Here is a 24,020-nt window from a genome sequence, read left to right as displayed (position 1 = left end):
CTGAGTGTGAGTCTAGGGACGTGTGTCAGCGGAGTCGCTTGTCTTTGCGACTGGCTTTTCGCCCGAGCATAGAGTCCCCCAGGCCGTCCACGCTGCAGCGTGTGTTGGAAGGTCCCTGCTGTTTGAGACTGAACCGTATTCCTCTGCACGGACAGACCACACCTGGCTTGTCCAGCATCCACAGGTGGACGTTCGGGTTGCTTCTACCCTTTTTTTTTGGCCACACCAGCACAGCTTGTGGGATCTTAGTTCGCCAACTAGGGATGGAACCTGGGCCCTCGGCAGTGAGAGCGCAGCGTCCTAACCGCCAGGGAATTCTCTCTACCTTTTGACCGTTGTGAATGAGCATGAATGTGCGAACATCTCTTCAAGACCCTGCTTTCAGTTCTTTGGGGAATTTACCCAGAGAGGGAAGTGCTGGGTCACATGATAACTCTGCTCTAACATTCTGTGGAACCGCCACACTGTTTCCACGGCGGCTGAACCATTTGATGCTCCCACCAGCAGAGCACCAGGGTCCCAGTTTCTCCACATCCTCCGCAACACTCCCTGTCTTCTAGTTTCTGATAGTAGCCGTCTTAATGGGTATGTGCACTAATCTTCCTTAAGGAGAAAAATTCCCCTTGATGGAAACTGAATGGAGATATAGAAAATGGTTAGTCACCCAGAATCAGCCTGTCCTAATTGGAAGATCTTTTTTCCTGCAGCCAGAATCACACGTGCAGTGTCGTCTCTCATTATGAGTGATAGGAGAATTCCTGAGCAAGTGAAAAGGCACACACACCACGTACTTGGTTAGAGAGACCTACTGACTGGCCTCCCTAAGGCCGCTTCAGACTGACTCTGACCCCAGGAAGAATACCACAGGGCTTCCTCTAGTTAGATAAGTGGATTCTGTAGTTTTACAGTGAAAACCAGATAAGCCAGAAGAGCCAAGAAAAATCTGGAAAGAAGAGTATAGCAAGAGGTGATTAAACCTCCCAGATCATAAACTATATCAGTGCTAGAATAATTGGGGTTTAGTGCGTGATCGGGCCTATAGATCAGTAGGAAATACTAGAAAATCCAGAAATAGAGCCACATACGGATGCACATTTACATGTGGTGAAGGAGCATCTCACAACAGTGGGGATGAGCCCTTCGGTGAATGGGGTTGACACAGCCAGGTGGCCACTTGGGAAAAGTGAAGTTAAACCCTTCTCACCCGCTGCGTCTGAGGAAACTGCAGGCAGGTCAGAGATCTAAGTGCATAGGGAGGCGGCCCAGTGCCACCAGAAGCCATATGTGTCTCGTATGACCTTGAAGGAGGGAAGGCATTTTCTAAATACAACTCAAAACCCAACAGCCATAGTGGGAAAGACTGATCAATTTGACCAAATACAAATTTGAAAATAGCACATGGAAAACACAGCATAAACAAAGCAAAGATGAATAATAAAATGGGAAAAAATGTATTCTACCTATATCCCGAAAGGCCAATCTTCTTAATATGTATAGAGTTTCTATAAACCAATAAGAAATCTACCAACAACTCAAGAGGAAGGACAAAGAATATGGTCAGTTTGTTTTAAAAAAAGGAAATCTGGATGGTTCCTGAATGTCTGATACACAGCCTCACTCATATCAGGGGAATACAGATCAGACGTGAGGAGATGCCATTGTTTGTGAATTAGGCTAGTAAAGTAAAAAGGCTAGAAAACCCGCCAGGTTGTAGTGGGAAACAGTTGTGCTCAGGCTGCGGGTAGGAACATGGCAGTGGCGCCTGCCACAGGTGACAAGCACATCTTCCTTGGTCCAGTGCTTCCTATCGTCAGCAGTCATGCTAACAACACACTTATACATGAGTGAGTGGCATAGGCACAAGGACCTCCACACCTGCAGGACCACCCTCTGAGTCTGGGCAGGATGCCCTGCAGGTTCCCAGCACAGCCGTCAGCAGGGCAAATCATCTCCAAGATATAGTTCTTTTTCTTCCCAAGACACATTCTTTTTTATTAATCCACAATGGGCTGTTTTATTTTTTTTTTAATTTATTTTATTTTTGGCTGCGTTGAGTCTTCGTTGTTGCGCACGGTGTTTCTCTAGTTGGGCGAGCAGGGGCTACTCTTCGTTGCGGTGCGCAGGCTTTTCATTGCGGTGTCTTTGTTGAGGAGCATGGGCCTAGGTGCGCGGGCTTCAGTAGTTGTGGCTCGCGGGCTCTAGAGCGCTCGGGCTTCAGTAGTTGCAGCGCGTGGTCTCAGTAGTTGTGGCGCACGGGCTTAGTTGCTCCACGGCGTGTGGGATCTTCCCGGACCAGGGCTCGATCCCACGTCCCCTGCATTGGCAGGCAGATTCTTTTTTTTTTTTTTTTTTTTGCGGTACACAGGCCTCTCACTGTTGTGGCCTCTCCCGTTGCGGAGCACAGGCTCCGGATGCGTAGGCTCAGCGGCCATGGCTCACGGGCCCAGCTGCTCCGCGGCATGTGGGATCTTCCCGGACCGGGGCACGAACCCATGCCCCCTGCATCGGCAGGCAGACTCTCAACCACTGCGCCACCAGGGAAGCCCCGGCAGGCAGATTCTTAACCACTGAGCCACCAGGGAAGCCCCCCAAGACACGTTCTTAAGTGAAGAATATATAATTTTTCTTGAATTTTTAAGGAAAGTTAATTAAATTAATTAAACTCTTTACTTTGAAAACTTGAAAAGAATTATAGAAGGAAATTAGTTTCTGGTCTCCTTTTCTCCCACAATGAATATAACTTCCTTTTGGGCTGCACGTTTCCTTGGTTGCCTCTAGAGTATCAATAGCAAGAGAAGGTCACGTGCCCCCACCTGGCCGCACTGTTCCCCCCACCCCCACCCCAGGAGGCGGGGAGGTGTGGCTCTCCCCCAGGCCACAGGTGACTGCCCCTTGGTTTCTGTGGCCCTTCCCAGTATCACGAAGCCCTGCAGCTCTGCCTGGAGCATAACTTGACCATCACTGAGGAGATGGCTGAAAAGATGACGGTGTCCAAGGACTGCAAGGAGCTGTCTGAAGAGTCCCGGCGTGAGCTGCTGGAGCAGATTGCCAGCTGCTGCATGCGCCAGGGCAACTACCACCTGGCCACCAAGAAGTACACGCAGGCAGGGGACAGGCTGAAGGTGAGTGCGGCCCGGCGCATGGGTGCCCTGTGGGATGAGCTTCTGGGCAGGGTTCCGAGGGCGCCTGCCAAGACTTTGCAGCCCAGAGCTCGCTTGTCCTAAAGACAAGCAGCTGCAGAGCAGCGTCGGGCGGGAGCTCTGTCCACCTTGCCAGGAAGGGGTCAGCCCGGCTCTTTCTCTGTCCAGGCCATGAGAGCACTGCTCAAGTCTGGGGACACTGAGAAAATTGTGTTCTTTGCGGGCGTCTCGAGGCAAAAGGAGATTTACATCATGGCAGCCAACTACCTGCAGTCCCTGGACTGGCGGAAGGACCCGGAGATCATGAAGAGCATCATCAGCTTCTACACCAAGGGCCGGGCCCTGGACCTCCTGGCCGGCTTCTATGATGCCTGTGCCCAGGTACCGACCCCCCACTTCCAGGGGCCCTGGGTGGGTGGAGGACCCATGGGTCCTGACGCCTCCTCCTGCAGGTAGAGATCGACGAGTACCAGAACTACGACAAGGCCCACGGGGCACTGACTGAGGCCTACAAGTGCCTGTCCAAGGCCAAGGCCAGGAGCCCACTGGACCAGGAGGCCAGGCTGGCGCAGCTGCAGAGCAAAATGGCACTGGTGAAGCGCTTCATGCAGGCCCGCAGGTACGTCAGCCGTGGGGCAGCATGGCACTTCCAATGGACATTCTTCTAAGGAACTCCTTGGACAGCTGGACGGGAAGGGCAGGGTGTGCCATTGCTCTATGCACGTCGGGGCTCCTCTGGTTCCTGCAGAACCGGGCCGACTCTTGGGAGGTTGTTCCAGAAACAGCCGAGACCTTTGAGGGAGGAAAGTGGTGGTCGGGGGAGGCAGGTTGGTGTCCGGAGAGGCTGTGTCTGAGGGGAGCCCAGGGCCTGCTCAGGTGCGTGCAGGGGTCCAGCAGGTGGTTCTGGGGAGGGGGCCCGTGGGGTGGAGGCTCGGGCAGCACGCCGCCTGTTTTAGGACAGGCCACAAATCCAAATGTGTATGGGGTCTTAGTTTTTACTTACTGGCAGCTAGTCCAGTGCTTCCAAGACCCCTGTGTGGACAGCAGGGCTCAGCTCCTGCCAAACCAATGAAAGCACTTTGCTTATCTGAGAAGAGGCTTTCCAAAGACTTCCAAAAACATTTTGAATGCTGTTTATGGAGTGGGGCTCTTTGAAGGGTGCTCCCCCACTCAGATGTGTAGCTTCAGGAACGTCAGGGCTGCAGGAGGGAGGGGGCTCAGCCACAGGGCAGGGTGCTTGGACAGAGGGAGGGGAATGCGGGGGCCAGAGGGCCAGCCTGTGGGGGACTCACAGGGCCTCCTGGTCCCACCCCTGCCTGCACGCACCGCACCAGGCACTGCAGAGACCCTGGGCGTCACTGCGTTGGCCTTTGCCTGGGCTGCCCTCCCTGACGCTTCCCCACAGTGACGCACCCCCTCCATGCCCTCACCTCTCTGCCCCAGGCTGCTCCCTGAGCGGGACTGGCATTGACAGGCCGTGCCCTCCAGAGTCTAGTGCAGCACCAGTACCAGCCCTGCAAGCGGTCAATACGTTTTGTTAAAACAAATTAGTGAATTTATGAATTGACTCAATAAAGAATTAATTTAGTTCACGGGAATTACCTTCTCAAAAGCTGCATCCTTGGGCTTCCCTGGTGGCGCAGTGGTTGAGAGTCTGCCTGCCGATGCAGGGGACACAGGTTCGTGCCCCGGTCCGGGAAGATCCCACATGCCGCGGAGCAGCTGGGCCCGTGAGCCATGGCCGCTGAGCCTGTGCGTCCGGAGCCTGTGCTCCACAATGGGAGAGGCCACCACAGTGAGAGGCCCGCGTACCGCAAAAAAACAAAAACAAAAAACAAACAAAAAAGCTGCATCCTCCAGGCCGAGAGCCTGCCCTAACCCCTGACGTGTAGCCGTGCCCTGGGTTGGGGCTCAGAATGTCCCTGCTCCCAGCAGGACATACACCGAGGACCCCAAGGAGTCGGTCAGGCAGTGCAAGCTGCTCCTGGAGGAGCCGGACCTGGACAGCACCGTCCGCGTCGGGGACGTATACGGCTTCCTGGTTGAGCGCCACGTGCAGATGGAGGACCTGCAGACGGTGAGGCCGCACCTGGGGCTGATGGGGTTGCGGGGTGATGGGGGTATCCCGGCTGCAGAGCCCCCTGCAGAGCTCGCAGTGGGGGAGGCACCTCCCCAAGTTTTGATTTTCTTTTTGACTTTTCAGCCTTTCTTATTTTGAAATAATTTCAAACTGAGAAGTTACAAGAATAATAGAACCCAACCCTTTACCAGATTCATTTTTTTTAACATTTTGCCACATTTATGTATTCATTCTATGTTTTAAATTTTCTATTTTATACATAAAATGGGTATTTTCTGAGCCATTTGACAGGCACAGACATCCTTTCCTGTCCCTTCACTCCTCAGTTTGCTAATAACACTTGGGGTGCCCACCTCCTGGAGTTGAGAGAGTGTATGTAAGATGGGTGTCACTTCCTTAAATGTAGGATAGAATGTGTAAGTGAACCCACTGGTCCTGGAGCTTTCTTTGTGGAAGGGTTTTGATAATTCAGTTTAACAGAGCAGTTCTCAAACATTTTGGTCTTGGGACCCCTTTACGCTGGGGAAGTTATTGAGGACCCTAAGAGCGTTATGTGGGTTATATCTACGAATATTTACTGTATTAGAAAATAAGCTAATAAATTTGTAAAATATTTGTTAATTTACTTAAAAATAAAACCCACTACATGGTAACATAAGTAACATTTTCATTTAAAATAACTATTTTTCAAAACAAAGACATTTAGTGAGAAAAGTAACTTTGTTTTACATTGTTGCAAATCTCTTTAATGTCTGACGTAATACAGGACAGCCAGACTCTCCATGTCTGCTTCTGCATTCAATGTGGTAAAATAAGTTTTCACTGAAATATGAAATCTGTGATGAAAACGCAGCTTCACCCCAATGTGTAGGTGAGAAGGGGAGGACCTTGTAGCAGCCCTGTCAAGTATTCGCGGGTCTTAGACACCACACCACACTCCACAAGTGGTGTTTCCTAAGTTAGTTGCAATGAGCAATCTGAAACCATGTCAGCATGCTTTTTGTACTTGTTACCTTAAAACCCGTTGGTCTACCTTCCATCTTTTACACATACATGATTTTGTAACATCATGGTGGTCGTTTGGAAAATACTGGTTCACTGGGTTGTGCAAATGTCAAAACATTTCATTACACACAAGAAATCCTGTTGGCAGCGATCTCATCAGGAAAGTCCAAGTATTGAGTGGACACGCAGCTGGTGGTGGCTGCGATGTAGGTAGGTGTGTGGTGGTGTCTCACTGTGGTTGTAACACACCCTGTCTGCGTGGCTGGTGGCAAGCCCCTGCTCAGGTCCCCTCCTGCAAGTGCTCACACTGCCCCTTGCTTCATTGGGTGTTTGTCTTCTTATTGAGTGTGGCCTGGACGTTGTCTGCATCAGATGTGCGAGCTGCCGTGTTTTCTCCCCGTCTGTAGGGAGTTCCCTTTCATCCCTTGCCCTCCCCCTCCTTCTGGACTCCAGCCACTTGTATATATTGGCCCCTGGCTCAACTGATTCTTTTTCCCAGAATTTTTCCTATTTTCATTTGGGGCGGTTGCTTTGCTGTTGCTGCAAGTTGACTGTCTTCCTTCTGCAGAGTCCGCTCTGGTATTGCTCCTTCCGTAGTTTCACCTCCAGTGGGTCTGAACCGGCTCTCCTCCCTCCGTCTCCTGTGTCTCTTTATTCTGCTACTTTTTCCTCTGCCTTACTGAGCACGTGAAATATTTACTACTGTAAAGTCCTCGGCTCCATGTCAATTCCGGTTGTCCCTATTGGTCGATTCTTCTCTTTGTTATGGTTCATATTTTCCTGCTTCGCAGGTCTGCAATTATTTATTGGATTCCAGACACTGTAAATGTTTTAGGTTGTCAAGTGCTGGAGTCTGTGTGTGTGTTCTTTTCAATATTGTTGAGTTTTCTCCTGGGATAAGGGTAAGTTACTTGGAAACAAATTTGATCCTTTTGTGACTGTATTTGGGAAATCTGTAATTATTTTTCCTTCAAATATTTTTTTTCTGCCTTATTCTCTCTTTCTGGGTCTCCAGTTAAGTGTTAGGCCTTTTCATATTAAGTGGATACACATTTGTAATTGATGTTCATTGTTATTAATCTTTTCTTCCTATTACTTGAATTAGGTAACATAACTCTTCAAATATACTGACTCTCTCTGGCTATCTTCAATCCGCTGTTAACCTGTCCAGCAGATTTTTCATTTTAGATTTTGTATTTTTCTGTTCTAGAATTTACACTTAGTTCTTTTTTTTTAGTTTTCTGCTAAAATTTCCTATTTGTTAATTCATTAAGAATGAACACTTTATACTCCTGAGCATAGTTGTAATTGCTGCTCCAAAGTCTGTGCCACTAATTCAAACATCTGGACATGTTGAGTTGGTCTCCATTATTTGTCTTTTCTCTTGAGTATAGGTCAGGTTTTCCTGTTTCTTTTTATGTCCAGCAGTTTTTTGTATCCCGGACATCGTGGATAACACATTGTAGAGACCCTGGCTTCTGCTATGTCTTCTTTCTGTCCTGCTTTCCTTAGGCAGCCATCTTTGTTGAGCTCAGAGTGTAAGCCCCTCCACCGTGGTGGGCAGCGGGGCTCTCTGCTCAGTACGTGGCTTTGCTCAGGCTCCTTGGCGTGTGGCTGGTCCCCACCACATGCAGAGTCAGGGTCAAGCAGAGGTCAGGGCAGAGCCCACACTCAGAATCTGTCTGCTCCACGACTGTCTTCACCATTTCCTCACATGCCAGCTGCTGTGGTGGATGCAGTTCTGATTCTGGTTCTTTTGGCCAGTTTCTTTGTGCCTTTTACTTCCCCCAGTGGCCCTGACTGGGCCTCCCCGAGGCAGAAGTTACAACAAGCAGAAAACTCACCCAAGTGTCGGCTCCCCCTGCCCACCTGCCCACGGTTGTTCTCCAGAGCCTTTTGCATTTTGCCCAGTTTGTCCTTGTCGTTTGGGAGGGGGACTGGTCTAATGTGAGTTACCCTGCCCTCACCAGAAGCCTCTGTCCTTGTTCTTTTCGGTCTTCGTCCTCTGAAACCAGCAGCAGAACCCCACCTGGCTGCATTTTCCCTTCATGTTTTAAAGGACAGCACACAGACTGTGCTATAGTCCACGTGCTCTGCCCACGGCCTGTCCCTCGCAGGTAGTTCCTGGTGAAGCTGCAGTGACCCCGAGGGACCCCCGCTTTCCTTTCCCAAGTGCTGGCAAACCCAGGATTGACAACTCATTCAGAAGCGTTGCCAGTGGGCCAGGCTGGCCTCACGGGGCTCAGTTCCCAGATTCCCAGGAAAGCCAAGCGTCCGTGGCCCAGGTCTGGGGGGTCAGCACCATGAACTCAGACTTCCCAGCCAACTTGCTCACATCCTCCCGGCCCTGCCACTTCCACTCACCGACCCCTTTTGTTGTTGGGGAAACAGCTCTAAAGTGAATCCCAACAGGTTCCCTCTTTTTTGGAGAATAAAACAAAAGTGGACTGCAGAGATGCTCAGACCACTGAATCCTCAAAATTAACAGAAAAATCACATTTCAAGTATTTCACCAAATTCTTTGTTGTCTCAAGCCTTGTTTGAAGCCCGTAGGATTTAGTAACTTTAAATTTTAAAAAATCTATAAATAAATTGAGAAAGGATAGGCCTGCATGAGTTTCCTCCCCGGGTGTGGGCAGGGGACACAGAAGCCCCCACTGCTGCTCCAGGGTCTCCCCGTCCCTGGGACGTCCCTCCCGCTCGGTCCTCATGGCCCCATCCTGAGTCCAATCCTGACAGACTGTCGACCCTCCTTCTGGAGATGCTGCTTCCCTTGCCCCCAGTGCGCCTGGCTGTGTCGTTCCTCGCCCCCAGGTGTTCTCTCTGGCTTCCCCGCCGACTCCCACCCCCTCCCCTCTGCGTAGGCTCCCCAACCCAAACCCCACGGCTGCCCAACTCCCTCTACCCTTGCTGGGCCGGGCTTCTCACCGAAGCGCCCAGTGGCCTGGCTTGGTCCTCCCTTGTACCTGTGTCCTGTGTGCCCAGCACGGCTCACAGCTGGCCCTCAGCAGACACCGAGGGACGTCCCTGGTGCCTGGGTATCTCCTTCCATCGTTGGAGGGCTCCTGGGCACTTGCACGCTGCATCCCCCATCCCTCCAAACACCTTATTTTATCTTTATGATCTTTATTGTTTATATCAGAGTTATATCTGTCTGAAATAAGATCAGTCTAAAATTTTATCATCTTTAAGAAATGCTAAGATGTGATTATTTCCTCATAAAGTCAAAAAGCTCCTGGAAATTTTGTTCATATTCTGAATTGATACTCAGTGTACCCGTAGAAGCCACGTGAGGCCCTGTTCCAGCTCCTTGTGCTTGCACATGACCCTCCCTGTGGGTGAGCAGGTGGAGCAGGTGTAAGGAGGTGTGGGTGGGTGCAGGCAGGTGAAGCAGGTGTAAGCACACCCGTCCTGCCTCAGACCCCACCCCAAGCTGCTGTGCGGCCCCAATGCCCGCCCCCCCCCCCCACATATCCCCACTGGTAGGACCAGAGGAAGTCCTACAGGAAAACCACTGACAATCCCATAGTTCACCAGCCCCGGGCCAAGGACCACGCACACATGAGACTCACTAACCACAGGCCAATTAACTGGGGTAAATTGGAGGCCTGGTCAAAATACACAAGACAAACCATTTGTATGTTGCTGCCAGCCCTCTGGCCCAACAAGCACACACCCCAGAGTGAATGAAACAAACGGGAGACATGAATCCATCCTTTCCTCGAGGTCTCCCTGTGTGTATCCAGGGTGGGCGGACCCTCTGGGACGTGGTCCTCAGACACACAGGGTCCTGGTAACAGGCTGCCCATGGGACTCCCTGGGGGAGCTCACAGCACTGACCACCGGAGCCTGAGCCTCGCTGTCCGCAGATGCCACCAACGCTTGGGAAGGCCGGGAGGCCACCCGAGCCCCTTTACCAAAGGTGTCCCTCCCCTATTCACTCTGCCCCCGGGCTGGGCCCCTTGTTCCCACTGTGCGCTGACCGGTCACGGCTGTTGTGTGTGACCCAGGCCTACAAGTACCTGGAGGAGATGCGGAAGAGAGTGCCCTCCGCCAACGTGTCGTACTACGTGAGCCAGCGCACTGTGGACGCCGTGCACCAGGGCCTGGGCATCCCTCTGATGTGCACCATGCCGGAGCAGATGCGCCACAACAACATGGAGGATCACAAGGAGATGGACGAGGAGGTGATGGAGGAGGTGGAGAATGGCCCCTGAGGGCCTGCCGCTGCCCAGGCTCTTCTGGGACTTGCCAGTCATTATCAGTAGCAGGAGCCTGACGTTCCTGGTGAAAGTTTTGTGTCTGAGTCCGTAGGCAGAGCTGTGGGAAAATGCGCTAGCCTCCGAGGGGCATCAGGGGGAGGGTCTCTAAGCCACCCCTTCTGAGTTCCTGACCCCTGCAGGGTTTTGTTTTAGCCCCTTGGCAGTCAAGGGAGTTGGTTCATTTTTCCCATGACGTTCCCCCAAGTACAGGGTGTAAAGCCTAAGAAACTGAGGGTGTCCCCATATTCCCGCCCCCCCCCCGGCACCCACACAGGTTGCCCAGCAGTACATCTGACTGGTTCCCACAGGACACCCCGTCCTGACCACCGGGAGACAACGGTTGGCACTGGGCTGCAGCGGGAGGCTCTGTCCATCTAGGCCATGCCCTTTCCGTCACCAGCTCCCACCATAAGGGGCCATCAGGGACAGCAACATGATGGGGGCGGGGGGGCTGCCTCATGCTTTCCCATCCCCAGCTCCACCCACCAGCTGCCGAAATTCTCCAAATAAAGTCTGTTTTCTCAGAGGCCCGTGTCCCCTTCCTGCCCCCATTTCCATGTCTCCCCTTCAGGGGGCCGTGTGTGGGCACCAGGCTCCCTGCAGGAGTGAGAACCATAAAGAGCTCCTGTACCTCTTTTATTCTTCCTTTTCTGTTGTTCTTAAAGTCCCTGGCCTTTTCGGTGAGGAAGGGGTGGGGGCACATTGCTAAGAAGCCCCCAGGCCCAGTGGCCCCAGCTCTGCAGTCTACAGGCTGCACGGAGGCACCGGGCTGAGCAGCCATCCTGGAGCCCAAGCCTCAGAGGCCACATCCCAGTCCCAGTCTGTGGGGGTCAGAACCCGAGGCCCTGATGCAGAGTCTTCGCTGAGCCGCAGACACGCCAGGCTGTACCAGCTGCACCTCCGCCCCACGTGCTGGCCCCCAGCCCACACTCTTCCAGTGGGACGTGCCTTCCGAGGGTCGGGGGCTAAGGAGAGGAGAGCGGGAGGAGCTTATCTCGGAGCTTCTCCAGAAGCAGTAGTGCCTTCACCGCCAGCAGCCTGCAGTCCTTGTCTGGGTCCTTCTCGGCCACGTCTGCAAAGAGAGAAATGGAAGCATGGGCAGCGTCACAGCACTGAGCGGGCCAGCCCTCTTCAGCTGCTCTCATTTGAGGCCTCCTGAATGAGCCCCGCGTGGCACCAGAATCTCCTCAGACGCCGGCAAAGGGCTCCTTAGCACCTGGGGCTAGGAGCCCGGCCGGGGAGGCACCTGCACCCACAGCACGAGGCCCCGAGCCATCCCAACACACCGAATGCAGATGTGCTCAGACACCCATGTGGGGGGGGCTGGCCTGCAGGAGCCTAGGAGGCTCATGGGCTGCCTCGCCGGGCAGGGTTGGCAGAAAGGGAGAGAAAGGCCGCCATCAGAACCACCGGGCCTGCCAGTGTGGATGCAGATGAGCCGCGAGCCCTGAGGGTGGACACGGGCACGGTGGCTCTGAGGGCCATGGCTCAAGTGCCCACAGGTGGGGGTACTACTGGCCACAGAGACTTTTTAAAAAGAGCACGTGTGTGGGGAAGGGGTGGCCGCCAGAGAAAATGTGGCAAAATGCCAATCACCACTGTAACTCTGCTGAGGATGGAACTTTCCAGCATATACAGGTGCCACCCCCACATCTGGGCGCCTTCCCTGCAGGACTCCCCAAAGTCAAAGTGACCCGACAGCAGCCATGTCCCCACCCCCACACTGAGGACACTCAGCACACAAACGGGAGCCACATGACACTCATGCTGGGCTGGGGACTGGGCCATGCTACCCACGAGCTGACGGCCTCCCGGCCCCTCCAGGCTGCACCAGCCTCCCGCCGCCTGGCCACGGTGACCCCGGCCTAGCACTCACCTCCCAGCCAGGACCGGGCCTCCAGCAGCTCGTCCAGCAGGTCTGCCAGCAGCCGCTCAGCCGGAACGCTGAGGAGGACGGCGGAGACAGCAGACAGCAAGCCCTGGCGCACATAGCTGCGGAGAAGGCAGGAGCCTGAGCCGTGAGGAGCCGCAGCCTGGCGCCCTCCACCCACGCCAGGGAAGCCCTGCCGGCCCTTCCTGCTGCAGGAGCGCCCAGCCAGGCTGCCTCTCAGCCACCCCGGAAGCCGCCACCCACCTCCCACTGTCCACTTTCCGGCAGGATTCAGGACCCTCACCTCACCCGACTCCCCTCAGCCCTGTAGCTACTCACGCATCACCGTGGAAACGAAGGGCCCACACGAACTCCAGCAGGGCCTTGCCCATGGGCACAGCCACCTGAAACAGCAGAAGCCAGTAGGCAGGGGTCCTGGCACACAGCAGTCCCCGCCTCAGACCCCATCCTCGGGTCCAAACACTCCTGTCCCAAGGCAAGGCCCACAGGGGGACAGAACATGGCGCAGACCCCACAGGAGGTGAGCCATCAGATGCCAGAGGAACGGGGTCCCAGCTCACCGTGGTGTTCACAGCCAGGTACATCAGGGCCCCTAAGGTGTGGGCCAGTCTCCCAAGAACCAACTGGTCATCTCCCAAAAGGTCGAAAGTCACTAGAGGCCTACAACACAGAACCCAGTGAATGGTGCAGGCCAGGCACTCGGGGCCGGCTCCCCAACCTCGTGGGCCACCAAGGGCACCCCAAGCCCCTGGACGCCCCTCCTCACTGCCTGTCCCCACATGGCGCCCAGAGCCACAAGAAGGTGTTGGACAGACTCCCCGTCACTTTGCAAGGCCACCTGGTCAAGCCCGGGCCTGGATCAGGAAGCAGGACCGCTGCCTGCAGGGCCTCTGCAGCAAAGGGCTCCAGGCCCTTCCCTCTGTCCACAGAGCCTTGCACCCACGTGGCGATGGCTGGGGGATATCTGCACCCCGCTCGGGCTGAGGCAGGACAAGGATGCGCACGGGGCACGCCGGGTCGAGGCACCAGGGTGAGGCTCTGGCCCCGGCCCCACCATGAACCCAGCATCCGGAGATAACGGACACCCTGACGCCTAATGCCCTCACGTCACTTGATTTAAGCTACAAACAATCACAGCCGAGTTCCTGACCCCCCTGAACCCAAATCCCACCTTAGCCCCCACCCTAGGGACCCTCCCACCCACAGATGCCAGGGCTCCTGTTCCCCAAATCACAGGCCTCCAGAAAACTCTCTCACCTGTCAAAATGTTGAAGGAGGGGGAAGAAGAAGTAGCCAGCCACCGAGTTGAATTCGTTGGGGCCAACGGCTGATGCCCGCCCCGCAGAGCCCTGCCAAACACACGTGCTCACCAGGCGCCAGGCAGGGCACAGGGCACAGCCTTGCCTGGAGACCTCACACCAGGGACACTCGGGGACACGTGGGAGGGGTGGTCCTGAGCACCAGAGGAGCAGGCACCACCCCCCACCCCCGGTGATGACTGAGAATGTCTCCAGACATGGCCCAACGTCCCAGGAGAGCACATTCAGCCCCGGCCTAGAGGGACCCCAATGACCCAGCACACGCCAGGCCAGTTGTTGCCGACAGAGAACCCTCAGGGCTGTTTTCACACGTTTTAACGCTGCATTCACGTTTTAAAGTCACTTCAGTGTGATGCCCTAACAGCATGTGTCATATCACTCAGTTTGTACCAAAAACCCTCCCTTCACAGGACACTGTGGTCACTGTCCCCTCGGGGCAGAGGTCCCACCCAAGAGGCCACCCCAGGGCCTGGCTGACCTTGGAAAACCGCCGGGTCTTACGTCTGACGCGCTCCTCCACCACCGCCCGCCAGGCCGGGACCACAGCACCACCAGGCTGGGAGCCAGGGTCTGGGGAGCCCCGCTGGGGAGCCTTCCCAAGGCGCCCCGGCCGAGACAGCTCCTGGGCAGCCAGAGTCAGGACCTAGAAGAGAGGAGACACCCGGGGTAGCCGCCATCCCACTGGGGAAGGATGACATCTTCCAAATTTCAAGGTGAATCGGGTGCCCTCGAAGGCCCCAGCAGTCCTCAGGGGGGAGGTTCTGGGAACCCCATGCTAGTCAGTTAGAGTCCCTTAGGCTCGCTTCACTTTGTCGGGTGACAGAAAGGAGGTGGGCGTGCTCCCTGCTGACGAGCCTGAAACCTTTGGTCACTTCTCCCGAAGCCCATCCAATCCCGCCACCCCCACCTCTCAGGATAAGGGAAGGAACCCCAGCCCAGGCCATATGTGAACGGAGCCGGACCCGGAGGCCACACGTGCAACCTCGTTTTTAGGAAGCACCCAGGACAAGCAGATGCACAGACAGAGCAGACTGACTGCAGGGCTGGGGGTGGGGAGGGAGCGTCTTGGGTTCTTTTGAGGGTGACATGGGACGTCCTGAAAGCAGGTGGACGTGATGGTCACATGACGTCGGGAAAGTACCAAACGCCCCTGAACTGTAAACACAGAAACGCTGAACTTTTTTTCAGCTTTGTCTTAGTCTCTGTGTCACTGTGACGAACACACGTGGTGTATCGTTCACCATGGTAATCGTTGTTCAGCGCGGCTCAGCGGCACCAGGTAAACTCATGGTGCCGCCGTCAGCACCAGCACCTCCAGAACCTTCTCATCCTCCCAAACTGAACCTCTGTCCCATTAAACCCTGACTCCCCACCCCTCCCTCAGCCCCTGGCACCCACCATCTGCTCTCTTCCTGTGAATCTGATGGCTGCAGGGACCTCACGTAAGTGGAATCGTACGCTATTTGTCCTTTTGAGTCTGGCTTATTTCCCTGAGCACGGTGTCAGAATTTCGTTCCTTTTTAAGACCAAGTAATGTTCCACTGTATGAACCCACCACGTTCTGCTTATTTTAAGACTGAATTTTACGGTGTGTGTGTCATACCTCAGTAACGCTGTTATCTAAAACAAAGAATGCAGCCCCTGAAGCCCATGCTCTGTCAAGAAAACATCAGACAGACGCTGGTCCCAGCCTCTCAGGTCTGGCAACAAGGGGCTTGGGGCGGCCTGTGGTCCCATCCCTATAGATTCTGGCAAATGCTTGCTCCCCCTCCAGAGGCTTTGCACCAGGCCTGCCAGTCCAGCCCTGATGAGTGGGACAGAGGCCCAGGCACTTACATCCAGAATGTCCATGCGCTGCCGGAGGCTGTAGTTGAGGGCGTAGAACTGTGCGGTCAGGTACTCCGCCACCTAGGCCGGGCGGACGAGAGGCCTCTGAGGACCACAATCCCGGAGACAGGGTCCCAGCACAGCCCCTGCTGGGGGCACAACCCGGGCTCCACTCAGCCGCGGGGACTCACCCGAGCCGGGTCTGTGACTGTGAGGGCCACCAGGGCCCTCTGGCGCAGCCCCTCGAACCCCGCCACGGCTGTCTTCTCCTCCAGGTGCAGCAGCACCTTGGCCAGCTCCACGCTCACCTGCGCACAGGGTTAGGGTGCTCGACAGAAGGGGCCTGTCTTGAGGAGCCTGGGCTGTGCCCCCCGCCCCCCACCCCAGCAGAGGCCCCGCTGCCAAGGCCCATGTGGGCCACATGGGGCTCCCTGAAGACACATGCCCTTGCCAAGCCATCACCCACCTCCTGCGACCCTGACAGCCCAGCCCTCATGCGCTCACCTCCTGAGTGGCAGCCGGGCTCCTGAAGATCAGCCCCTCGAGGGCCCACAGGGCCGCCTCCCAGCGTTCCCAGTCCTCGGACCCAGTCAGAGCTGCCCAGAATCCACATGGTGCCTGAGTGAGGCGGAGCCGGCGGGCAGGGTGGGCAGCATGCGGGGGACCCGGGGCAGGGGCGGGGGCGTACCTTCCAAGCAGCCCCGCACATACGAGGGCGCCTTGCTGCTTCTCTGCTCCCTGTCTACCGACATGTCGTAGGGGACAAACTCATCATCGCTGAGGAAGAAGAACAGACACGCAGACCTGCCTGTCACCCAGGACTCACCCCCAGTCCCTGAAGCTTTGGGAATGGCTGCTGGGCTGAGAGCCCCGTGGGCTGATTTCCAGGTGGGAGGAGGACTCGTGAGGCAGAGGGAACCGGCGCCGCAGGGCCCACACCCTGAGGTGGGCCCCGCCAGGACCCTCGCACTCTCCCCCGTGGGGCTGCCCCCACCTGTCCAGCTCGGAGTCGGAGCCCTCAGGCCCAGCCTGGGGTCCACTGCGGTCCACAGTCTCTCTGTCAGGAGTCTCTCCACTGACCGGAGCGAAAGACGGGCTTTGGGGACAGAGAAGGATCCCTCAGGGGTGCCCCACAAGTCTCTCATCCCAGAACCCATGCTTCCCGAGGAAGCGCTCTCACCGCCCCCGCCCTCATCTTAGCTTCTGCCTCAGCGATAGCAGGACAGGAGTAACAGGTGTGCAGCAGCCACCCCACCTGGCCCACCATGCCCAGAGCTCCAGGTGGGGACCAGGGATCGGGGCACAGAGACCCTCACCCCGCCTCTGAGGGGCCGTCAGCCGCGGGCCGGGGCATGGCCAAAGCCAGCATCTCGCGGGTCAGCTCATCCTCTTCATACTGCAACGCAGATGTGCTGGAGTTGGCTGGGACGGGAGCAGTGGGAGTGGTACAGCTGGGCCCCTGCGAGGCCCTCCCATCACAGCCCGCAGTCTGCGCTTCTGGCCTCTGGCAGCCAACGGTCTTTCAAGAGCAACTGTCCAGGTTTCCCCCTCTGCAGAGGGTGGCACTTGGGGGGCTGAAGGCTGGAGGGCCTGGGAATCCCCCAGACACAGAGCAGATGTGGCACCGTCTCCAAGGACATCCCAGAGAGCTCGGCAGATGGAGGGGAGGCCTGAGAGTCCCGTCTAGAGAATCCACCTGGGGACACGTGCTCAGGCACCAGCTGAGGGGCTGCGCCTCCACTCCCCGCCCAGCCGCGGCCTCAGCAGGGCCACCAGGGCCAACTTGACACCAAGCACAGATCTCTGTGGTCCTGGACACAGGCAGGCAGGGTGACATTGGGGCAGGAGTGTCGGCAGCTCAGGGAGAGCATGGCAGGCGCAGCCTTTGCTCACCTGGAACTTCAGGGGAGGCCCCTCGGGGTGGATCCGGGCGCTGGCCACCTCAGCCACGATCATGCCCAAGCGGCGCACAGGGGGTAGGCTGCTGTCCAGGCGGCTCTTCACTCCCTCCATCAGGCTGGCCAACAACTCTGAAAGCACCGATGCGCATGGGCTGAGCTGGGGGGAGGATGGGGCTCCGGCGGGGGCAGTGGGGATGGGGCACCCACTGCGTGCTCACCATCCCGGCTGTCCCGGAGCTCTGCCTCCCCCAGGTGCGCCAGGCAGATGAGGATGGCCTTGCTGACGTAGCGCTGCTGCACCAGGGGCACATGGCGGATGGCACTGCTGCTGCCCCACGTCTCCAGGAGCTCCTTCAGCGCCTGGTGGGTGGTAGGCTCGGCCTGGCAGACAGCCCCCGCCTCCCCAACGCATCCCGGAACCTCGTGGGCCTTGGTGCCCATGTCCCCACAGCCCCAGAGAGGCTCCAGCCAGCGCCCTCCACCCCAGGCAGGAATGCTCTCCCGCAGGGACTGAGGATCCCTTACCTGCACAGGCAGCGCTTACCTGCATGAGGAGTGAACGCCGCTGGCTGTCCATGGCCAGGTAGCCCAGCAGGCTCTGCAGCATGGGCATCTGCGACAGAGCCGGCGTCCTCTTACCGTCTGCCAGGCAGACACCACCCGCCCGGCCCGGGGAGCCCAGGGGCGGGACGAGTCTGGGCTGAAGGACAGCGACATGTCCGGGCAGCCGAGCACTGCTCCAGCCCCGCCTGCCGCAGCTACCACCCCCCGGCCGGCACCCTCACCGTGCAGCTGTACTGTAGGAATAGCAGCTTCCGGGTCATTACAAACTGGGCCTTCTTACTCTTTGTCACCACATTCCCCAGCAGCCGTGAGAGGACTTCAGGCCTGCGAGGCATAGCGGTGGGGAGAGAGAGAAGCACAACTCCGAATCCCATGGATCCGCACTGGACCCCCGGGCTCCGCGCTAACCACCAGGGAGCCGCGCAGGTGCTTCAGCCCTGAGTCAGTCCTAACTCTCCCTCCTCCCAGTAAATGTGGAAACCAGGGAGCCCAGCGACTGGACACAAGAGGACATCCCTTGCCTGCCCCGACCAGTCCAGGTGAAATGCTCTGCCTAGACCAGGGCAGCCAGCTTTCTCTGTGAAGGGCCAGGCTGACAGGCCATCAGGCTCTGTAGAGACACGGTAGCTGAGAGCAGCGACGGCAGGTAGGTACACGGCTGAGTGTGGCTGTTTGCTGATAAAACTTTACTTACAAAAACACAGTAAGCCATATTCGACCCAAAGGCCGTAGTCTGCAGATCCCAATCTAGACTGAGACCTCTGCTTCCTTTAGCGAGTGAGAGCTCAACACACGCTCACGCCAGCACGGAAGGAGGTGAGGCTGTGTTCCCCTCCTCGTCCCTCAAATCAAAGACGTGAAGGTTAAAGAAAAAACAAGAAAACTGATAAAGTTGAAGAGAAAGACCCAGGCAAAGTGACCTACAGCCCTGGGGCAGACAGCACGACAGCCCCGGTGACAGAGAAGGCTGAGCCCTACCCAGTGACCCACGGTATGCTGGGCTCACAGGGCAGTTAGGACGTCTCAGAGAAGCCAAACCAGTGGTGCGGCCAGGACAGACCCAGGCCTGTGTTAAGGTGGGGGCCCCCCCTCACAAGGAGCCTTCACACAGGCGAGTAAAAGACTCGATCAGATGGTTCGTGATGCCTTCAAAACACACACCCTCAGCCAGGATCAAAGAAATGTGAAGTCAAACAGAGAAGAAATGTCTTTGGCAGAGAAACAGGCCCTTCATGCCGGGAGATGGTCTGAAGGAACGTCGATGACAACCAAGCGACACAGCACTGCCCTTTCAGGAACATGGCCCGCAGACCCCCTTGCTCACAGACACAGAGGTGGACGGGCACACAGGAAAGTCACCACAGCCACCAGGTAGGAGGAAGCTGTGTTCCCCGCACACCCTCCTGCATAATTTGGGTTTCTGAGAACAGGGACCCTCAGGCTGCAGAGAAGCTGCAGCCTCCGTCTCGGTCCAGCCAGGTGTGGACTGGGGGGCCCAGCCCAGCCGTCAGGAGTGGGAGAGATGGGCTTTTGCACAGCCAAACTACAAAATGACCGGCCACCAGACAAAGGGGCCACCGCCCACGTCCCGTGAGTGTTGACCCCACATAGGCAGGAGTCGTTTGGATCCCCACTGCCCGCCCTCCTGGGGGAGAAGCATTTGCAGCAGGAAGGATGCCTTACTTCTTACCCTGGGGCAGCCTCCACGAACCCCTTCAGCACAGCCTCCATGGCCCAGTCGGGCACACGCTCCACCAGGCACCAGCAGACCCGCTGCCAGAGGCAGCTGCCCTGGGTGAGCACCGTCAGCCGGGGCACAAGCACGCCCAGGACCTCCTCTGAGGGGAAGCACACAGGGGCCCTGAGCCCAGGGGCCATGGGGCGTCCAGTGTCTGCAGCCCACAGGCCCACCTGTCACAGAGCCAAGCCCCTACCCAGGGGCCCAGCAGGGCCAGACCCAGGCAAGGGGACCTCAGCAACTCCCCGCACCCCTCCCGGGACGTGCCGCAGCTTCTCCCACGACGAACACTCACTCTGTCTCCCGTGGACGCAGGCTTTCCCCAGGACCTGAGACAGGAAGGAGACGGAGCAGTCCAGGCCACCTGGGACAGGAAGGAGACGGTGGTAAGGCCATCAACGTGCACCTGGCTGAGCAGAGACAGACCTTGTTCCAGGCAGATCCCACGTTGTAAAACTGCCAACTTGTTCAGTCTAATTCCAACCGCACCAGCATTGTTTCCAACTCAAAGAGCCAATGAAAATAATCATTTAAAAAGCATTATGTTCACAGTGATCCTACAAAGCAGGGACCACTGCGGGGCACCAGGAGGCGGCAGCACCAGAGGGGTCCAGTGAAGAGGAGGGGCTCTAAGCGCCACAGGGAGGAAATGAGGACGGAGGAACAAGGAGAGGGTGGGTGGCGGCAGCAGCCCCAGAGGAGCCAGGGGTGATTGGACCGACCAGGAGACAGATGGCCCCGCGCATGATGCAAACGCAGTATCTGAGATCTAAAGATGGGCGTTTGGGATCCTGCCAAGACAGAATTCAACGCAGCCACTCACAGGATGAAGGGGACATTGCTCCGGAGGCATTCAGGACACCCAGGCAGGCCGCCCCTCCCAGCCAGAGCAGGGGCTGGGCGGTCCAGCTGGAACCCCGCTTGTACACTTGGGCTGGAGAAACGCAGGCGCACACCTCCCCCGGGGTGGTTCCCTCACCCAAGACAGTAATGCTCAGGGACACAGCAGGGGGAGCAGGGGTGTGCAAACACAAGGGGGCCCCACAGAGCAGCACAGGCCTCACCCCTGCGGCCCCCTGCCGAGTGCCACCTGGCCATCTCCCAAGGCAGCCACTCGCCATGTGCGGTTAACCGTGGGCAGACAGGCGACCCCTCACGACCCGCGTCCACGAAGGCAGAACAGTCTGCGAGATGTGGGCACAACTCCAGCCCCAAGGACACAATACTTAGGTCTATTTCTCTCAACACTCGTGAGGACCACCGGCCTGCATCAGCCACCACTCTGAGCGCCGGGTCGGCAGTGCGCACAAGCCCCAGCCCACAGCTCACTCGGGGGGGGGGGGGGAGGGTGAAGTCAGACAACAGGGCGGGGCCCCTCTGAGCACCGTAGAGGATGGTCAGTTCCAGGGAGAGGACAAGCCAGCAGCTACGACACTAAACAGGGTGACCAGAAAGGCGGCCCTGAGAAGAGGCACTTGAGGCCAGAGCATGGGGCATCCCAAACAGGAACGCCCGCCAGTCCAGAGCTGGGAGGAGGCGGGAGCAGAGGTGCTGGAAGGTTCTGAGTGTGGCTCATGGTAACAGCATCATGCAGTTGCTCAGCTCAGACAAGACAGGAGGGCACGTGGGAGACTGTGGTAAGAATCCAGGCGAGATGAGGGACTCGGGCCGGGGTGGGGGCAGTGCAGGGGCCAGGGCCGCAGGGAAGGCAGGGCCTCACTGGGGGAAAGGGCAGTGGCTCGGACAGCCCGCCCGCTGTTCACCACCTGACGCCCACCCCCACTCAGGCCGCCATGGCCCCTGGCTTCTCTCGGCTCTTGGAACACACACGTGGGGAAGCCACGTCCCTAATGCTCCAGAGACCATGATTAGTGGAGAGGGTGGGCAGGAAGCTGCTCCCATGGCCCCCAGGTACAGAGAGCTCCCTCAGAGTCGGCCCCCAGCACCGCCACCAGACACCAGAGCACCGAGGTCCTCCACCCACGATGACAAGGCCATGGGCACCGCAGCCGGCAGCCACCTTGGACGGACCCTCCTCACAGCAAGAGCTTTTTGGTTTCCAGACTGTGGACGTTCCCTTATTCTGAGTGAGGGGCCGGGCGGTGAGCAGCCCCACCTGGACATCCAACCAAGGACTGCAGGGCTTACGGGTCAGCTCCACCTCCCAGGCAGCAGAGCTGTGGGTGAAACTTCACGGCTGGGTGGCTGCCGCCCCAGACATGTGATAACGTCTGATTGGATGATGGCACTGCCAGAGATGGCAAAGTCCCCGGAGCCCTGGGAGGGAGGGAGGGGACGATGGCCCGAGGAGGCTGTTAGAAGAGGGGCTCTCACCTCGGAGAGAGTCCACGACCACCTGCAGCACCCGCAGGACTTCCTCGCCAAGCAGAGGGAAGTAGTTCTGAGGGAGGAATGTGGCCAGGTTCTCCCGCTGCAGACGGTTGCCCAGGCGATCGGGCAGGCCCACCACCTTGGTGAGAAGTGTCTCCTGGAGCAGGGGGAAGGCTGGCCCTGCCTGCTGCCGACACTGCCCCTCCATCACAGCGGCTATCCTGCCCACGCTCAGGAACCTGGCCAGCAGTTGCGCCATCTTCATCAGACAGAAGCTGGGGCTGAACCAAGAGCAGGTGTAAACAGCCTCGCTTCCTAGGAGGGGCATGAAAGCCTGCCAACCCCACGCACCTTCCCCACCTTGGAATCACCTGACCCACTGACTTCCACAGCAACTGCTGAAAATCCAGCTTCCCAATGACACAGCTTCCCCGCAAGGACCGTGGTGGGCTTGATGTTGAGGGAATGAGTTTGCTGGGGTGCCTCACACAGAGCTGGGGGCCACAGAGTTAAGGGGCCCCAGGAGGATGGCCACGCCCACTGCCTACCTAGACCACCTAAGCCCGGATGCAAACACTCCTGCTGCCCCCTGGCCCACATGGCAAGACAGAGGGCTAGGGCCTTCCCATCGCAGGAGATTAACGCAACCCGCTTTTAGTTCAGTGCTCTGATGTGCACAGGTTTTATTCTCTCACCTTTCAGGATGCCAAACTCTCACAGAATTTGGAGAACCCGTTGGTTCGAAATCCTTCAGGTGTTAAAGCAACCCCATAATCAGACCCAGCCCAGCTCACCTGGCAGCACCCTCGATGGACTCCATCAGCACCAGGAAGGCTTGGTCAGCCGGGCCCTCCAGGAAGAAGCTGGCCCACAGCTCCTCCATTTGGCCGTCAGGCAGCAGCTCCAGCCAGTCGGGGCTCAGCTTGCTGACCAGACATCTGAGAAAGGTGGAAAAGTGGATCCTGACAAACTCCTCCTGCTCCTCAGGGAGGGCTGGATTCTCCGTTGCACCAAGATAGCGCTTCAGGGACCCCAGGGTACAGAAGATGCGGCCCCCATCCTCAGAAGATGAAAGGATGTGAACAGCCTCCCAGACGGTGAGCCGGACGGCAGAGACCTCAGGATCCATCCTGGAGTTCACAGGAAAGGCACATGAGAAAGGAAGTCCAGGGAGCTGTCATCATCCACGTGGGACTCAGTCTCGGATAAGGAAGCACTTTTCACATATTCTCAGAAAGCCCGCTCTCCCGCCCTCGAGGAGGGAAGGTTTCATGGTCCAAGGCTTCCATGGTGCCCTCTGCAGAAGGGCAACCACGCCCCAGGGACCCATGTCTGGAGACACCTTAGATGTCACAACCGGAGGTGCTACTCTGCCTCTAATGGGTGGCTGAGGCCAGGGATGCTGGTAAACATCCCATATACCCCATTACGCAGGACAGCCCCCAAAACAGGAGTATCCAAACCCAAATGTCAAGGGAGCTGAGGTTGGGAGACCCATCAGCACTTCTAACTCCCTGACGTATCCACCTGTGGTTCACCTTGCCAAGCTCCCTTCCTTCCCAGAAACCAAAACCATCTGCAGGTTGCATTTACTTCGGGTCGGGCGCCCCTGCAGCACGAGCGCCATTAAGTAGACACCTGTCTGTCACCAGTGCACCCAGCCACTAGGTCGGGATGCACTAGGGGCCCAAGAAGTGTCCCCACTGGCCTGGGCCTCCTCGCCCAGCCCGGTCCACGCGCGCTCCTTCTCGAGGTGTGGAGACCGGCTAGCGATCGCCCGGCCCCGCGCCCACTCCCCAGCGTGCGCCCGGAGCCCACCCAGTGGCGCGGCGGGCAGCGGTCCTCGGGGGACAGGATGGGGTGTCGGGGCGGGCGGGGACCTCCGGACGGGCAGCGGTCACAGGGAAGCGCGCACCCGCCGGGTCCGCAGAGTCGCCACGGCGCGCTGCGTCCCGCTCACTC

At 57.4% G+C, this 24,020-nt stretch overlaps 2 protein-coding genes across 12 annotated transcripts in view; one reads left to right on the top strand and one right to left on the bottom strand.

Moving 5' to 3' along the window:
- IFT140 (intraflagellar transport 140) overlaps nt 1–11,013 on the top strand; it is a 70,394-nt gene extending 59,381 nt beyond the window's left edge. For all 6 annotated transcript variants that reach the window (XM_060123428.1, XM_060123429.1, XM_060123426.1 and 3 more), the window contains 5 exons: nt 2,916–3,122; nt 3,309–3,521; nt 3,593–3,759; nt 5,076–5,217; nt 10,236–11,013. In XM_060123428.1, the coding sequence (XP_059979411.1) occupies nt 2,916–3,122; nt 3,309–3,521; nt 3,593–3,759; nt 5,076–5,217; nt 10,236–10,442 (936 nt within the window). In that variant the 3' untranslated portion in view covers nt 10,443–11,013. The remainder of the gene's footprint in view (nt 1–2,915; nt 3,123–3,308; nt 3,522–3,592; nt 3,760–5,075; nt 5,218–10,235) is intronic.
- TELO2 (telomere maintenance 2) lies at nt 1,429–24,020 on the bottom strand. Of its 6 annotated transcripts, XR_009535389.1 has the most exons (25): nt 23,697–23,993; nt 22,853–23,188; nt 22,062–22,339; nt 20,023–20,137; nt 19,680–19,850; nt 18,211–18,313; nt 17,970–18,038; nt 17,644–17,785; nt 17,418–17,554; nt 16,841–16,920; nt 16,519–16,620; nt 16,213–16,301; nt 16,029–16,120; nt 15,716–15,832; nt 15,534–15,605; nt 14,176–14,340; nt 13,636–13,727; nt 12,939–13,038; nt 12,697–12,761; nt 12,364–12,479; nt 10,248–11,559; nt 4,743–4,905; nt 4,571–4,654; nt 4,144–4,197; nt 1,429–3,932 (listed from the first exon to the last, which is right to left on the bottom strand). XR_009535389.1 is itself a non-coding variant. In XM_060123432.1 (21 exons), the coding sequence occupies exons 2-21, from the start codon at nt 23,185–23,187 to the stop codon at nt 11,453–11,455; spliced, it is 2,547 nt and encodes an 848-aa protein (XP_059979415.1). In that variant the 5' UTR covers nt 23,188; nt 23,877–24,020; the 3' UTR covers nt 11,111–11,452. The 6 variants fall into 6 exon arrangements, 4 of the variants coding, with proteins under 4 accessions (XP_059979415.1, XP_059979418.1, XP_059979416.1 ...); XR_009535390.1 differs by lacking the exon at nt 4,144–4,197; XM_060123432.1 differs by lacking the exons at nt 1,429–3,932; nt 4,144–4,197; nt 4,571–4,654; nt 4,743–4,905 and having other exon boundaries at nt 11,111–11,559; nt 23,877–24,020.

Source organism: Lagenorhynchus albirostris, chromosome 15 (genome assembly GCF_949774975.1).
Source record: "Lagenorhynchus albirostris chromosome 15, mLagAlb1.1, whole genome shotgun sequence".
Lineage (NCBI taxonomy): Eukaryota > Metazoa > Chordata > Mammalia > Artiodactyla > Delphinidae > Lagenorhynchus > Lagenorhynchus albirostris.
Note: the sequence above shows the minus strand (reverse complement) of the source record. Positions and strands in the feature narration are given on the sequence as shown.

Excerpts from the sequence above, each read along its gene's own strand:
- TELO2 (XM_060123432.1), bottom strand. The coding sequence starts at position 23,187 with ATGGATCCTGAGGTCTCTGCCGTCCGGCTCACCGTCTGGGAGGCTGTT. Across the intron at positions 22,340-22,852 it reads TCCATCGAGGGTGCTGCCAG|CCCCAGCTTCTGTCTGATGA; the intron begins GTGAGCTGGGCT and ends CTCTTGGTTCAG. Across the intron at positions 16,121-16,212 it reads TGTGCGGGGCTGCTTGGAAG|CTCTGACTGGGTCCGAGGAC; the intron begins GTACGCCCCCGC and ends GATTCTGGGCAG.